This window comes from Ischnura elegans, chromosome 8 (genome assembly GCF_921293095.1).
Source record: "Ischnura elegans chromosome 8, ioIscEleg1.1, whole genome shotgun sequence".
In the NCBI taxonomy this organism is placed as follows: Eukaryota; Metazoa; Arthropoda; class Insecta; order Odonata; family Coenagrionidae; genus Ischnura; species Ischnura elegans.
This window is the reverse complement of record NC_060253.1, coordinates 72,131,750-72,147,626: the sequence shown is the minus strand read 5'-3', so window position 1 is coordinate 72,147,626 and position 15,877 is coordinate 72,131,750. Positions and strand designations below refer to the sequence as shown.

General features: G+C 39.2%; 1 protein-coding gene across 4 annotated transcripts in view; it reads left to right on the top strand.

Moving 5' to 3' along the window:
• Positions 1 to 10,608: 10,608 nt before the first annotated feature.
• The window catches only part of LOC124164004 (probable citrate synthase 2, mitochondrial), a 53,381-nt gene continuing 48,112 nt past the window's right edge, over positions 10,609 to 15,877 (top strand). For 3 of the 4 annotated variants that reach the window (XR_006865926.1, XR_006865924.1, XM_046541155.1), the window contains exons 1-2: positions 11,175 to 11,303; positions 14,416 to 14,574. Coding sequence is in view for 1 of the 4 variants with exons in the window: in XM_046541155.1 (XP_046397111.1) it covers positions 11,256 to 11,303; positions 14,416 to 14,574 (207 nt within the window). In the remaining 3 variants the exon portion in view is untranslated. Of the gene's footprint in view, positions 10,709 to 11,174; positions 11,304 to 14,415; positions 14,575 to 15,877 lie in introns of those variants that run through there. The other variant, XR_006865925.1, reaches the window with a different exon arrangement.

Here is a 15,877-nt window from a genome sequence, read left to right as displayed (position 1 = left end):
CAATTTCTCTTGCTGAATAAATAATTATGTGATACTTGCCAGGAGATTGGATGAGAATTGGCTTAATTCCCTCCCCCCCCAAAACGCCTCACGTAATTAATGGACTCCTTACTTATAATTGCATAGTGAACTAATTCCCTAGTGGAAAACAATTTCAAATATTAATCGTGGGTAAGCCGCTGTGAGTTAAGGGAGATGAAAGGAACGTAGATTTTGGGGGAGGGGGATATAGGGTTGAGCAGCTCTAGGCGGAAGAAAGGGGAAATGGAAGAGTCCAGAGAGAAGGGTTGGGGAAAACGGCAAACCATTAGTGACTATATCACTCGTTCTTTCGAAACCCGGTATTTCCGCTGCGCTCGAAATAAGACAACGCCTCAGGGGAAAGCTTCTAAATCGATTTTCAATGGATATTCCTTCCCCAGTTTTCAAAGGTGAGTGTCCACTCCTAAAGGTTACCCAACAAACCCACGTACACTAGGTTATTACCTCATTATGGGTTTTGAGAGAGGATGAGAGGTTCAAGGGAAGAGCATGGAGGAAGGAGGAGAGAGGAAACCCCATCTCCTCCTCCTTCCATGGGAAGAGGAGATGGGGTTATGGGCGGAGTTTAGAGTTCTATATTTTGGCGGGGAGGGGTTACAGGGGTTTAGGGGATATGGAATATCCCCAAATTAAACGGCGTGGGGTGTTCCCTGGGGTCCTCGCCCGGAAAATTTGTTTAAATAAGCATCTGAAAAACTATTTTTAAGTCCTATTTAAGAAGAAACAACACCAAATAAAATAAAAGAGATAGACTGTAGAACAGACAGATTCAGAATGTCTTTTTTTCCTAGATAAATAAGAGATTATAACGGCAGCGTTAGAACTCACAAATATATACGATGACTTGTAGTGTAGCCTACTAACTTATGTAAAACTTAATGCATGTTTATGAATTTTAATATTATTCTAATAGCATATGGTAGTATAATTTTTTAGTGTGCGTGACGTTTTTGGACCGTGTGGTGTGCATGTGTGAGTCCAGTTGCATGCTGCATGCTGGTGATTGATTACCCCCTGCCAAACACCCTAGAGGTGGCTCTCTGGGTATTTAGTAGATGTACATGAACAGTGGCGCCGACTCCATGGGGCCTGAGGGGGCCCGAGCCCCCTCGAAGATTCGTTTGGGGGGGGCGGAGCCCCCTCAATAATTCAAGAAATAATTAAGTTATATTATGCTTTATGAAATTACAAAAATATAATGTTAATTTTTACTTCCCATGTTTGACGATAGTTACCTTTTAAAATAAATTCAAGAATGTGTTAAAACAAATAATTATAAGGTTAAGCAGGTTAACTGAATCAAGTGGTATGAATCATGATAGTCTCGGTGCTGCAACACACTTTGAATTGAACCTCTTCCCGGGGCAAGACCTCCGATATGGGCCCCCCCAATATTTTTTATAAGTCGGCGCCCCTGTACATGAACACAAACGCATTTTCAACTTATTTTAACTTTTGATGTATTTGTTATCATTGTACTTGAATACACATGCTTCGCACTTTTTTCGGACAAATTACCATTTAAGTTGGGCGGCAAGGCTCCCCCTGGTCCCCCGAAAACTCCGCCCATGGGCCCCGACATGAGAATGATAATGATATCCACCGTCCATATATGCGAAACATTGTATTGTACGACGCCTTCGAAAAGTACCAAGCATAGAAAATACATTGGTAAAATGCTTTGACTGGAAGCCTGAGAGCGGTGGCGCCTATCCTCTTTGGATTCTAATCCACCGAATTCTCAAGGGGGTAAAAGGAGTGGGAGCGGGAAGTAAGGGACACACACCATGGTCATAGGAACCAAGAAGAGCGTGTTTACTAGCGAAACCTGGACCAGCTGTTAATGTGCCAACGAAACTGGAGGATTTTTCTGTAGTGAGAATATTCCATCGACCATTTCGTTGTATTACACTCACTTCGTAATTCATAGAACTCAATTTAAATCTTTATTGACCTTTGGAAACAATAGCCGTTTGCGTCGGCGCGCGTCGCAAAAAGTACGGACGGAGGCCATCGCGTTTTTACGGCGCATAAGTCCTGTCGGCATTACTTTAAATTGTTACTTCCCACGATATAGAAAATCCATTGGTACGATGACAACTTTACGGTTAAGGGTTTGGCTGATAATTGAAGGGATCCGGGTTCAAAACCCGACTGAAGCTTTCAAGAACCCCCAGAATAAATTTCTCGACGTGCGCGCGCCGACGCCGAGTCGCTGAAAAATTATCGTGATTCCCCAAATTACACTCACATCGTAATTAATAGAACTCAATTTAAATCTTTATTGCCCTTTGGAAACAATAGCCGTGTACGTCGGCGCACGGCGCAAAAAGTACGGACGGAGGCCATCGCGTTTTTACGGCGCATAAGTCTTATCGCCATTACTTTGAATAGTTACTTTCCACTATATGAACTTCGATAGGAACGGTTACAATGTATTTTACCATTACTCCATAGAAAATATCATTATAAAGAATGAAAGACTATCATGATGAAAAATTTTCCAGGTAAAAAATAGAATGCGAGTGACTATAACGCGATATTCTTCCCCGCCGTCGATGAAAAATCCTGATATTAGGCAGTCGAGGTACTCCACGCTAGTCTCCCGTCAATTAGCCTCTTCATATTAACAAATGTCTTCTCCCATTCATCCATTGCCGGATTTATGCAACAAATATGAGGCCGATCGATATGACGTTAGAGGATTATCAAAAATCCGCAAGTGTAATGAGTAGCATTGTGTTTTCATTCATTGTCGTTCTTGGAGTTGAAGCGGCTCATGGAAAGACTGTATAGTAGGCCGGCCCTTATTTTTCAGAATTGAGAAAAGTTATGTTTTCCTAGTCTCAAAGTGATCCAAATGAGGTTCGTATTTACGTGTTAAAATTTGGTTACTTCAAAATAACGGCAACCCGTGCCCCAAGGGCCCTAAGCACTGAGGACCCTCAATTGAGATTTTTGGGGCCGAAAAAGTGCTATTACTATGTAAAACGTAAACGTAAAGCCCGTAAGAGCCGATTTTTTTGTTTATTTTGACCTATCTCTAAGCGTTTACGAGATATCGTCCGTCATAATGCAATCCACCCCCCAGGGCGCTACCCCGCACCGCGGCGCCGCTGAGGTACGGCCCGCACCACTTACTAGAGACTTCCCCTCCACCCCCTCCCCTCCCTCGGCAAAGGTTTTGCTCCTGATGGCAAGATTTGCATGCTAGTGATACAGAATTGAAAAGTTCCTCTTGTGTCATGATTAATGTTTTTAAAGCCTACGATGTCAATCTTAACCCTTAAACGCCGTCCTATGTACTGTGCACCGACCCCTTAAACCTTAGTTTGCTGCCACCATACGACCGCGCACAATTACCGCATGTTTTGTTCAAAACTGCTTTTTATGTACAAAATGTTATAAGTATTTGATACAATTGTGTTTGTGAATTATAAAGGAATGAAGGAAATGAGCAGGACCATAACAGTTGATAGAAATATTCTAGGAAGAAGAAACGAGGCAGTCAGTTCACATTTGTAGATAAATGTGGAGAGATAGTTAGTTCTTATGTATAGTGCGCAAAGGATAGGAAGTGCTAAGTTTTTTTAAGGATATATGGAGAAAAGTGTTGAAAAAACTAGTTTATCATGGACACACGTGGCGCTCATTTTAAGAATAGACCAACAAGAAAAAGTATGAAATCAAGACTAAATTCACACATTGAAGTGGTTGGAAAAGAAAGTGAAGAAATACTTGGCTCAAAGTTACTTACAGTGAGAGAAGTACTGTGTGCTTTTCTATAACCTAATGGGTTTGAAATGTATCAGACTTAGTGCGAGAAAAACAGTAAGAAATGCGTTTCAACCACGGAACAAAATGAGAATTCCTGTTATTACGGAAAATAAGGCGACTGAAAAGTTAGAAACATTACACAATGAATGGATGAAGGTGCGACGACATAAAGAGAGAGTGGGAACTACCGTGGAGATTTAGAGAAGAGAATCTTTCGTAACAAAACTTAATGATTTGTTTGACATTGCAAGGGGCGGTGCCATTGAATTTTTGACGCACGCAGTTAATCTCTCAGATAAATGTGCGTGGGATGAAGAAGTAAAACTCTTATGCAGTCAAAAAGGAGCACGAAATGCAGTTATTGGTGGAATAGATTTCAATATGCTATTTCAAAAAGAAAAAGTTGTGGTTCCCCGCTCCTTGTGCTGCATCTGCTCCCAACAGTGACTTTCAGATCCTAAAATTACGAAAGTGTTAACCTGGACATAGCGAAAGGAGTACAAAAGAGGTTTTCAAACCACTTGTGGACCTGTATGAGGAGTTGATAGGCCTGCCATTCTTTGATGGATCCTTTTCTGGGTGTGAAAAGGAAAATGTGATACGCCATATGAGGACACGTGAGGGAAAATATGACCCACCAAAGATGGCATTCTATAAACGTAAAGACCTGAAAACGGTATTTATATCAAATGTTGTCACTACTAATTCGAGAAAGCTATTTAATGCATTGGAAATATGAACTGCATTCTTTGATGTGCCCACGCAAGTATTGTATGAACATCCTGATTACAAGAACAATTTGCAAATTATTCGGGGCCTTCAAGCGGTAGATGATTGTGCAGAGAGAGGGGTGGAACTAATTCAAGATGTTAAGTCAGTCACGTAGAAGAAAGAGAGCTTTCGAAATTAATTACTAACAATAAATGAGAATTTTCGTCGTAGCAAAGCCCCTAACGCGCGCAAATACACTTTAAATGCCAAATATGGGGTGTCAGTGAAAGATTAGAAATACGAAAATGTATTTTGTTTTGCTTAATATGTACTGAAATTCATGGACAAGTGAAAATACGAGTAAATTGATCACTTTGATTGGAAGCATTGTCATGGATATTAAACTATATTGAATATTCTTTTTAACGTAAGCACATTTCTTCAAAGACTACATCTTGCCATCAGGAGCGAAGTCTGTGCCGAGGGAGGGGAGGGGGTGGAGGGGAAGTCTCTAGTAAGTGGTGCGGGCCGTACCTCAGCGGCGCCGCGGTGCAGGGTAGCGCCCTGGGGGGTGGATTGCATTACGACGCACGGTATCTCGTAAACGCTTAGAGATAGGTCAAAATAAACTCAATTGAGGGTCCTCAGTACTAAGGGCCCTTGGGGCACGGGTTGCCGTTATTTTAAAGTAACCAAATTTTAACACGTGAGTACGAACCTCATTTGGATCATTTTGAGACTAGGAAAACATAACTTTTCTCAATTCTGAAAAATAAGGGCCGGCCTACTGTATAGCATATGTTGCGCCATTGAGAAATATTTTTGGGAAGAATTCGAAAATTGGAACATGTCCATATCACAATCCTCGCATGAAAATACTCGCTATAACTCATAAATGTTATTACGCATTTACAGTAATTTATGCAATACATCTTTGCTTTTTTAATATCATCATATGTCTAGTTAGCTGTCAATCCTTACTAAGCAACATCGATGAATTCCGGTACCATTTTTCCTCCGGCACAGCCTATATAATCTGTCTGACCGAAACTTATGGTTGAGCTCATTGACTACAGTGCTCCTACTTCATCAGATAGGAATGGGTGGGGAAGGGTGGAAATGGGGCGGCGTCTACATTCGTCATCGTGTTCATTCATCGGTGATGTTCACCTCCTCGGAGACAGCCAGAATTCGACGTCGCTAATTAGAAAAGTCGACGCTAATACAACTATAAAGGTATTTGATGATGATGCAGAAATTTTATATTCAAATAAAGCAGGGGCCGTCTGGCCAGGTCGGATGGTCGGCCATCGCCCAGGACCCAGAACTTGGGGTGTGGAGGGGGGGGGGGGGCACAACGCTCGCGTCTATCGTGAAACGTATATGAAAGGTGTAGCTAATAAAGAATCAGGTTACTTGGACCAAATTTTTTATTGCAATTATAAATTGCCGTTTTCATTTATTTCTTTAATCACAACTTACTCAGTGTAAAACGGTCACATAAAAATAAATACAATAAAGGAGTCAAAAGAATAAAGAAAACCTGATTCTTTTTTGAAAGGGTTATTCGAAAAGTTTATTTCCGAGGTTTTTTTCCGAGGTTATTCCTGAGATATTTCTGCGGCAGAAAATATCATCGTTTTTATTTTTGTAGGTACTTTGATTTTTATTTCTGACAGTATCATCCGTTTGTTAAGATAGCTCTGAATTTTTTGAGGAAACACTGGAATGTTAGTGTTTGACCTTCGATAATTCATGGAAACAGCATTGCCTTGTTAACCTTCATTTAACACATTTATTTCTAGTTAACACATTTAGTCCTGTTAATGCAACTGACCTCGGATAAACTAAAACTCGGAAAACTCGGAGATAAACTCGGATGAGAATCTATGTCAGACCAAAGACTGAAAAATAGACTAAACCTTTTAGATAAATTCAAGAGCGGCGTCTTTTCTGAAGAAGTTAGCCATACAGGGAGCGGATCCAGGATTTCTTTGTGGGAGGGGCACAAGCAAGGCCGTATCCAGGATTTTGTTCAGGGGGGGGGCACAAGGATACTTCGTCATACAAAACGAACTAAATGATAATGGGACCGTATTAAAAATCTAGCATATTTTTAAGGGGCACGGGGGCACGGAGGCACGGGGGCAGGGGAGGGGGCACGGGGGCACGTGCCCCCGTGCCCCCCCCCCTGGATCCGCCTATGTAGCCATATATTACGAAAGCCAACATACTGCGTAAGATCAGATCATAAAAAAAGAGAGATAGAATGTAGAACAAACGGATTCAGAATTTCTTTTTTTCCACGATCAATAAGAGATTAAACCGGCAGTGATAGAACTCACAAATAGATACGATGACTTGCAGTGTAACTTACTAACTTATGTAAACCTTAATGCATGCTTCTGAGTTTTATTATTATTTCTAAAAGCATGAGGTAGTATTATTTGTTAGTATGCGTTACGTTTTTTGGTCCGTGCAGTGTGCATGTGGGAATCCAATTGCATGCTGGTGATTGATCACCCCCTGCCAAACACCCTAGAGGTGTCTCGCAGGGTATTATGTTGATGTTAATGTAGATATCTGTGCAGTGTACAGGGCACATAAATCCACTCCGTAATGGGCACCAAAGTTTGTTGAATATGCTAATGGAATACCCATTTCATTGATAATTATTACACTATGACAAATTTTGGCTTAAAAAAACTAATGGGAAAAACTTTTTATAAAATTAAATGTTAGGAAAGGTTGATGAAAGCATATATGCTTATAGAATTTAAAAACAAAAAAAGATCTGGTGTTTTTCCCTATGATAGACTGAGTAAAGCTCTCGGGTTTCCAGCTGGGAGAATGAATGCAACGTTACCGACGTATCGAGGTCCAAAAGGAAACGAGGATGAAGAAAGGCATGGAGCTCTAAGCCAGGGACGCAGCAAGAAATTAAGGCCGGAGGGGGTTTAGGTGCAACTAATACCGGGGTGTGTGGGAGTATTGAATACCCACCAGGATAAGCGGTAGGTGCAAGATTAATAAATTGCGGAATTTTAAGATAAATGGTTCAAAATGGTGATTTTTACGGCTTTCTGAGGGATATTTTATAAATAATTACACTATTCTATTAGTAATATCAATCCAATTAAGTAAAATGGATGAAACTTTAAAATTTCTCTGAGCTCTGCGGGGGATTTTATCCCCCAAACCCCCCCCCCTCGCTGCGCCACTGCTCTCAGCGGACCATACACGGTCGTGCATCGCAATGCTGGATGAAAAATCCTCGAGTGTGGAGTACAACGTGCGCCTCACGACGTTCAGCGCACGGCGGGTCCGAAATCTGGAACTGTTAAATTTCGGCACGACGAGCGTTGCATGATGGGCATCAGTCAGTGCGGATCTAAGGGGGTTATAGTCTTCTCCATGGGATCAAAACACGCACTAGATAATATCAAAATTTTTGGAGGTTGCCACTTTGTACAAAAGTATTTAGTTATATTTTACGATACATATTTGACCACCTTTAACAAATTGAAATACAAATTAGCTCTAAACTTAAGGACTATTTTACACGCTTTTGGTATGTTACAATCCAGTGGCAGATCCAGAGAGGGGGGCGCAAGCAAGGCCGTATCCAAGATTTTGTTCTGGGGGGGTGGGCACAAGGATACCTCGTAATACAAAACGAACGGGAATATAATGGGAACGTATTAAAATCTTGCATATATTTTAAGGGTCTGGGGGGGGGCACGTGCCCCCGTCCCCCCCCCCCCCCTCCTACATCCGCCTATGGTCACTGGTATCACTAGGGGTGTGGGTGGTTTTTTTAAGGCACTTGGACGACATCGTCCTCACCGGGTTGGAGAGGGGGGGGGCACAGAATCCTTCCTCTTTCTTGATTTATTCTGTCTGTGTCTCCGCCTTAGCGAGAGTCCTGGGATGGTGGTAAGTGTCGTGGGGACGGGGACTACTGGTATCACTGATGCCGATGGTAGTTCAATTCAATTTTGACCCGGCTTACATAGCCGGTAAGGGGCCACCTGCCGGTGAGTACACATACCACCTCTTCTGCGGCGAAAATTGTGAATCGGGAATGACCCTGATTGGCCTAAAACCTTTGAAAAGTCTCAATTTTTTTTTTGAATGTTCACAATTTTATCCTTTTTTGTTGCATATTTATGCCTATTGTAAGTTTTATTATTTTTCCATGGTTTTTCATCATTTTTTTATTTTTTTTGCGAATTTTATTTGTTTTTTTCGCATGACAATATTTTTTTCTTTTCAATTTAAATATTTCTCAATGAGTTACTTCCCGCAAAGGCTGAAGGCCAATGCCTGGACAAAATGGAAGCACACCGATAACAAAAAATACAATGAGTGAGAGTGATCGTGATGATAGGTCAGTTGTAACTGCGTTTTTGATATTGTTTGTGACTGCGCAGTTTTTCTGGAATCATTACTGACTCAAACGCGTTTATGTCAGTAAATTCCTTGCCGAACTTTATCGAATGTTTTATAAATCATTGCTGTTTGTGGTTGATCAAATAAAAGGAGTACTCAAACAAACAATTGGGTTGTCTTCTTTCAGTTCTCTCAATAAGTTCATATCTGAGAACCGTTGCTTTTTTAATAACCAACTTTTGCAGCAAATTCTTTCGTTTTCTTTTCCGTGGTTCACTATCGCACACAAAATCAATTAATAAAACCGCCAATAACTTTGCTTTGGTGATTGAAATTGTCATTCCACGGTAGACTGAGCAGTGAGACCGTTAGTAGACGCGTTTTTATTGTGCCGTACCGTGCAGTGCATGGTGGGCAGAGCACTCGTGCGGTACACGATCTTATGTATGGGCCCCTTAAACGTCATATACGATGTGTTCCTTCATCCTGCTGAAAATGCGAGGGAACTATGCATCTCAATAAAACTTAGTGAATATCGAATTTAAAAATATTAGTGACGTCAATGTAGAAAAATATAAATTATATGATCGCACAAAAAATTCAATACCTGAACGCTTTAGGCACACTTAGACAGCAAAAAATTAGATAATATTTTTAAAAAATATGTTCCAGATACGAGCTTTGAACAAGTCGTTACATGCTTAATTTCCAACACTATCGTAACATATCACAGAAGAAGAACCCTAATTTATCACAGTGTTGGGCAGCATTGGATGTTTTTACGCATACCTCGCTCCTAAAGAGACTACTTTGATTTACATTTTAGTACAGGATAATGTTAACTGAAGTAGAACCCTGGGGTGTCGAATTATAAAAAAATATTGAAGGGGCCCATATAGGGTGTCTTGCCCCCGGAAATTTTATAAATAGTGAGTTTTAAATTTTTTTAAAAGCATTTTAGAAGTCATGTGATCAACATTAGTACCCTGAAAACTCGACTCTCGATAACTCAACACCCCGGGGAAAATCGACAAGTCTGACACTTCTTTTCCTCCCACCCTACATAACGAATTTTTGAGGGGACTCGGGACCCCTCAGGCCCCGTGGAGTTGGTGCCACTGCTAGAAACAATACTGCGATAGTGAGTGCTAAGACTTCGAGCTTCTCAATCGAAATATGCGTGGCAGAGAAAAACAAAATAAAAATATTTATGCTATTTTCTACCTTTAAACATGTCTCCATTGGTTTAATTTCCATTATTTCATGATAAATTATGAATTTAAACAAATAACCTTGAAATTCCAGTTAAATGGTATTATTTGTCAATTGTGTGTCGGGAATACAGATTTGAGTTTCCCACGTACCATTCATTAGCCAACGCAAGGACAGTACGCCAGCCACGCCAGCAACAAAGTCCATGAGGCGTGTTTATGGAGTTAGCTGCTAGATGGCGTCTAACCCCATTTTCTGAATTTTCTATGATGCAACTTTCAAATCATTTTAAAATAGAAACAGTGGCACGATTTAGTATCTACAGCATTCACTGCATAATACCAATAGTGATAAAACTACATAATTAATATATTGCACAAATGAAGGGAAAAGAGGAAATTGTGATATCATGGAGAATATGAGGCGCGCCAAAAACGCACAGAAGAATGTAATTTTTTAAAGAAAATTTCTCGGCTCAAAATAGCAGTTAGAGGGACTGTATGTGCTTACGTCCACGTGATTATTTCTAATGGCACAAAGAAAATTGTCTTCAAGCAAAGGAAAGTCAATTCAGGTAAAAGTGTACGATATATATACCAACAAAATTACTCACCCATTAATACATTAAATGAGATCCAGAGTTCAATAACGGATAATTTTGGGTGAATCGTAAGTGTAAGGTAAGATATTCTATTTTAAATTCCTTTGGAGCACACATTTGATGAAAGGTATAACAGATACGAAAAATATTACGCAGGATCACTCTCAGTATGTGAAGAGCGATTTACGCAGTATCGCAATTGAAAATCTCATGCTAACAACCAAAGAACGAAACTGATATTCAACACAACGGTTTCTTTATTCATACTTCATCGGAAATTGCTCTAAGTACGAGAACTAAATAAGCGAGATTGCAGTGAAATAATTTTAAAGGTTAATCTACGCGGTTTCTTCCGCTAGCAAAACGCCTTCAACCCTGCAACTTGAGAGTGCTGCCACCTCTCGAGTGTTAGTAAAATTTCATTTATGTCACGTGATCCGTTCTTCCGGCCTCTTATTCTGGCAGTGGTGTAGTTGTGAACAGCTTTTGAGACGTAGGTGTAACAGAATTGCCGTTTAAAATGGCATTGTTTCGTTTAGTAACTTCGAGAGTTATCTTTTCATCGCAGGTAAGTGATTATTTTGAGTTCCTTGATAAACATTTTCCCTATTTCATTTAAAATTACTGTTCAACTTGGTGTGTTCTGTGATATGCTCTACTACCCTTGTGCTTTGCATACCCTTTTACGATTTTTCCTGATTCCAATTTAATTATTAAGGATATCTCTCTGGATATGTATTATGTTTGATTTGATCAATACTATTGTGATTCCTAATCAATATCATACAGAGGTTTAGTCCATATTTGGTTTATCTTACATTTCTCTTGTAATATAAAATTTTGAATCAGAATGAGTGTTTCTGTCAGCAATATCTGGTTTCGCTGCTTTTTGGACGACTATAATCGATACAGGCGAAGGAATTATACTATTACTGGAAAGGGTTCATTCATTGCCACGTAATTTCATTTTCCTATGTATCATTTTGTCTTTCCATCTGGAAAGGGTGTAAAGATTTTGTTTGTGGTAGCTATCGATTGAAGTTAAAGTAAGGGTTACCCATGGAATTTAAAACGATAATCCATGTTTGGCTACAGGTCATCAAATTTTGTTATGAAGTTTACATATTTAAGTATTGAGGGCTGGTTATCATTAGAGGGATTGTAGAAAGTATTATGTTGCTGTATTTATTCTCATTGACCATAAACGATTGTTGTTATGGGTTACCTGTTTATATTCCATGATGAGAATTTTCTCTCTATATTCTATCTATGCTTTAATCCCTCAGTGTGGGCGTGTTTAAAATGTAGGCCATTGAGTGCTAAAAGGTTTTGACTCCTGCAGATTTGCCATTAAGTAATGAACTTTTTTTTTAGCCAAAATTGATAAGGCAATACTTCACGCGACTCACCAATGGCCCAACGCTGCTAAGCTCGTGAAAGTGGCGCGTGGGCAGGGTCAAGGGTTCAAAGAAAATACTGACCGGTTGTGAATGCAATTTTCAGGCTGTATGGATCCGGAGATCTTACTAACTGGCCACAAAAGAGGCCGAAGCATTCTATCCCCTTGTTCTTTCATTGTTTCTAATTCGAATAATTTAACTAGCAAATGATTTGAAGTTTTGTGAAGAGTGTTGCCGAAATGTGTTAAATAGATTTGTCTAGGTACTGATAAACCTCTGAGGGCTTTTTATTGATCGCCTTAAATTTCTAATTATCTTTATTAGACTATGAAGTTTATTCATTTTATTGCTGGAAACGTGCAAGGGTTTCTTATGAGAGTTGCTGGCCTTGGGGAATGTGTGTTGCAATTTATAAGGTAGTTCTCTTAACGGTCTTCCCCGACCTAGTTATTCATAGGAGGGCTTGAGCATGAAAGTGATCGATCAAGTGAGAAATAAGGTGGGAATGCCATTTTTGTTGGCCTTGATCGATTCACTCGCCTGCAAATAAGTTATGTAAATGTATGATATTTTCCGTTATTTAGTGACTCCCTTTTTGTACTTCACGCATACCCTGAATTGTACAAATGGCGGATGGTACATTTTCACTCATTGCACCGCATTTTCGAAGGGGTCTACCAGGGTTTACGGAGACGCCGTGAAATGCATCACTCTCAAAATAAACTTTCTCTAGTGATATTTTTCGTATAGTTAGGGCAATAGTTATAGCATGCAATTTATTTTTTGAATGGCCTATTTTCTTTCCTCAAATATTTCCTGAGAGAGCATCCCCTGAATGTATTCGTTTTGCGTACATTTCCCGCCCCGAAACCAGTTTTCACAAGATAAATATCTGTGAAACCATAATTTGTCGCGCAATTGGCGCAAAATTCGATTCGGGGTTGTTTAACGCCAAGCTCATTCTAGGATACGTCCCTTGGCTTTTAATTGGTTGTTGTGTCCATTGCATTTCTCCATCACGTTACGCTTGCCGACAATGAAGAGAATCCTCACTCTTGAGACCCAATTAGCCGTATTCTGAAGCCGCAGACATGTGGACGCGTCTTGCGTTTTTGTGGCCCTATCCTCGATCAATTCACAGGTTAGACAGTCTCCGGCGTCAATTGCAGCGTCTGGATCGCAATGACTGCAATAACTCCCAGTCTTTTAGCCGCCCACATTCTGCCTTCAATAAGCTTGAAAGGGATCATACGATGGTATATACATGCAAGACGATGTGGCGAGATATATGACGATGGAGGAATGCTGATAGGGTAATAATGCCCGAGGTCGTTTCTTTGGGTTTCTTGCTGAATGGAAGTGAATGAAAACAGACTGTGCAACTGTTCTCACCGATAATCAGCAGATCGTTTTTGGTTTGAGTGACGAACGCAGTAGCCATAAGCTGGGAACTTCCTCAGGAATCATGTTAACCCACGGATTATTCCACCGTATTCATTTATAATATCTTTTTTATGGCACGACAATATTATTTACTAATTGTAAGTCATTATCTCATGTACACTCAATTTCTTTCCCGTGCATATACACGAGATAGCATTTGCATTTGGTAGTGCGCTAATATGATTGGATTATTAAGCCGTGTAATCCTTCTATTGGCAGTATGGGTGGTGTAATCCTCAACATATAAAAAAAAACACTAATTCCCTATTGCTGAAAATTTAATTTTTGGAACATAGGACCTTGGTGCCCGTTTCCAATTATAGGATCCCTCTATGATGGAGAATAAAGCATTTTTTTAATCCTCAAGTGCTGAAAAACTTTGCTAAGTAATTTTTTTCGTCTGACTTTTCTATAATTTTGTCTAAAAATGTTTAGTGTTACTTGTTAGTCCCCATTGAAGTATCAGATCTGATTGTCCTTTCAAGTTCTTTCATGATTGCACCCTTTTTGGTTTACTTTTTATGGTGGCATGCACATTATCCATTTGTAAATTATAGTATTAGCTTCATTACCTTTAATGAAAAAATATTATGGTTTTTATTTATGCTTGTTAATTGGTTGGCATAACACTTTAATTAGATTTAATTACTAAAGTTAATGGTATAAAAGTATTTTGTTAATTAGGGCTATTTTTCATGAATCACTTTGCGAATCGCCCCTAATTTTTAAGCTGCTGCTTTTTTGGAGGGAATATCTTCTTGATTTGCAAGTATTTTATCATATTACATTTAGATTGCCATAATTTCATGTGAATAATATTTAATTTTTGCTGTTTAGGTTAACCCAAGTGTGTGTGTTCTCCTTCGAAATCTCTCAGCTGAGAGCACTGACCTGAAGGAGGTTCTATCAGCAAAAATTCCCAAGGAGCAGGAGAAGATTAAGGCATTTCGACAGAAGCATGGAGCCACCAAAGTTGGTGAAGTTACCGTCAACATGGTAAGTGATTATCTTTGTTAATTTTAGTTTATTTTTGTTGTTCTATAAGGTCCGATTTTGGCCATTTAAGCTTTATGATACCTCCACTGCACAAGCGCTCAACTAACGCCCACTGAAGCTAATCCATTCATATGGTAGCCCTAGTAGTACTAGATGAGAGGATTTGATTCGGTGGGCAATTGTTGAGCATTTTAGCAGTGGATGTATCGTTTAGTGTTTCATAATGTTAGTCATGTCCCTTTAGAAAGAACTGAGAATATTGCTAGTCTCTGTGTTGTGTGTGGGAATTTGGTTTTACTTGAAATGAGCATAAATGAGTTGTTTGGAGGTGGAAATGCTTTGTTTCCTAGGGCTGTGTTCTGCAAAGACAGCGATTTAATTTTGCGAAAATAATGGAATTATTGTAATTTTGGTGATTTGTATGGATTATCAGTGATATATGAGAATGGTGGCCTAGTGTATAGAACACCTGGCTGCTGACCAAAATGCCCTGGGATCAAAACTTGTGTGAAAACTTCAGTCACCCTTTTACAAATACCTGGAAGTGTGAAATGATACGAATAACAGACTAGCCCTTCCCTGGATACTTTTAATGATTGTTTAAAATTGCAAAAGGAATTCTTAAGTTTTTCATGAGAGTAGGAATTATTATAATCAATTTTCTGTTGAACATGTAGATTCAGTCTCTCAAGTAATTAGGACCTTTGGCTTCTTATTGCATTGACGCATGAAAATGAGTTTCCGTCAGGACTGAAGATATCAGAATACCTGTGTGATTTGGTAGTGATGCGAATTCGATTTTAAAATCAATTAATATTCAGTCTTGTTGAAATTTTAATGAATTAGCTGTAAATTAATATAAAAAAACATGTTTTTTCAGTATTTTTGGCAATGATTTTATTCAAATCATTGTAAAAAAAAATTGAGTTATTTTATTGCCATTTGGTCAGGAAAGGGTTATATGTGCCGAATTCAGTATAAACATTGTTCAAGTTTAGAAAAATCAACATTAATCCTTGTTTTATGTCACTTAAAGAAATTTTTTACTCTCATGCCTAATAATATTGCATTCACAGCATTATTTAATTTTAAGGATCTGTTATTAGTTGCATGCGCGCCAATGGAATAGGTAATAATTTGTGTGGTGGGTTTAAATGCTAAAAACTTGATTTTGAGACTTCAATACGCTTTTACAGGCGTGAGACATGTTTAGATTTCAATCTTTTACCGAAATCGGAACTTCTTGATTTTGTCCCAGTTCGTCTGTTATTATTTTCTTCTCTTGGTGTGGATCAATATTTTC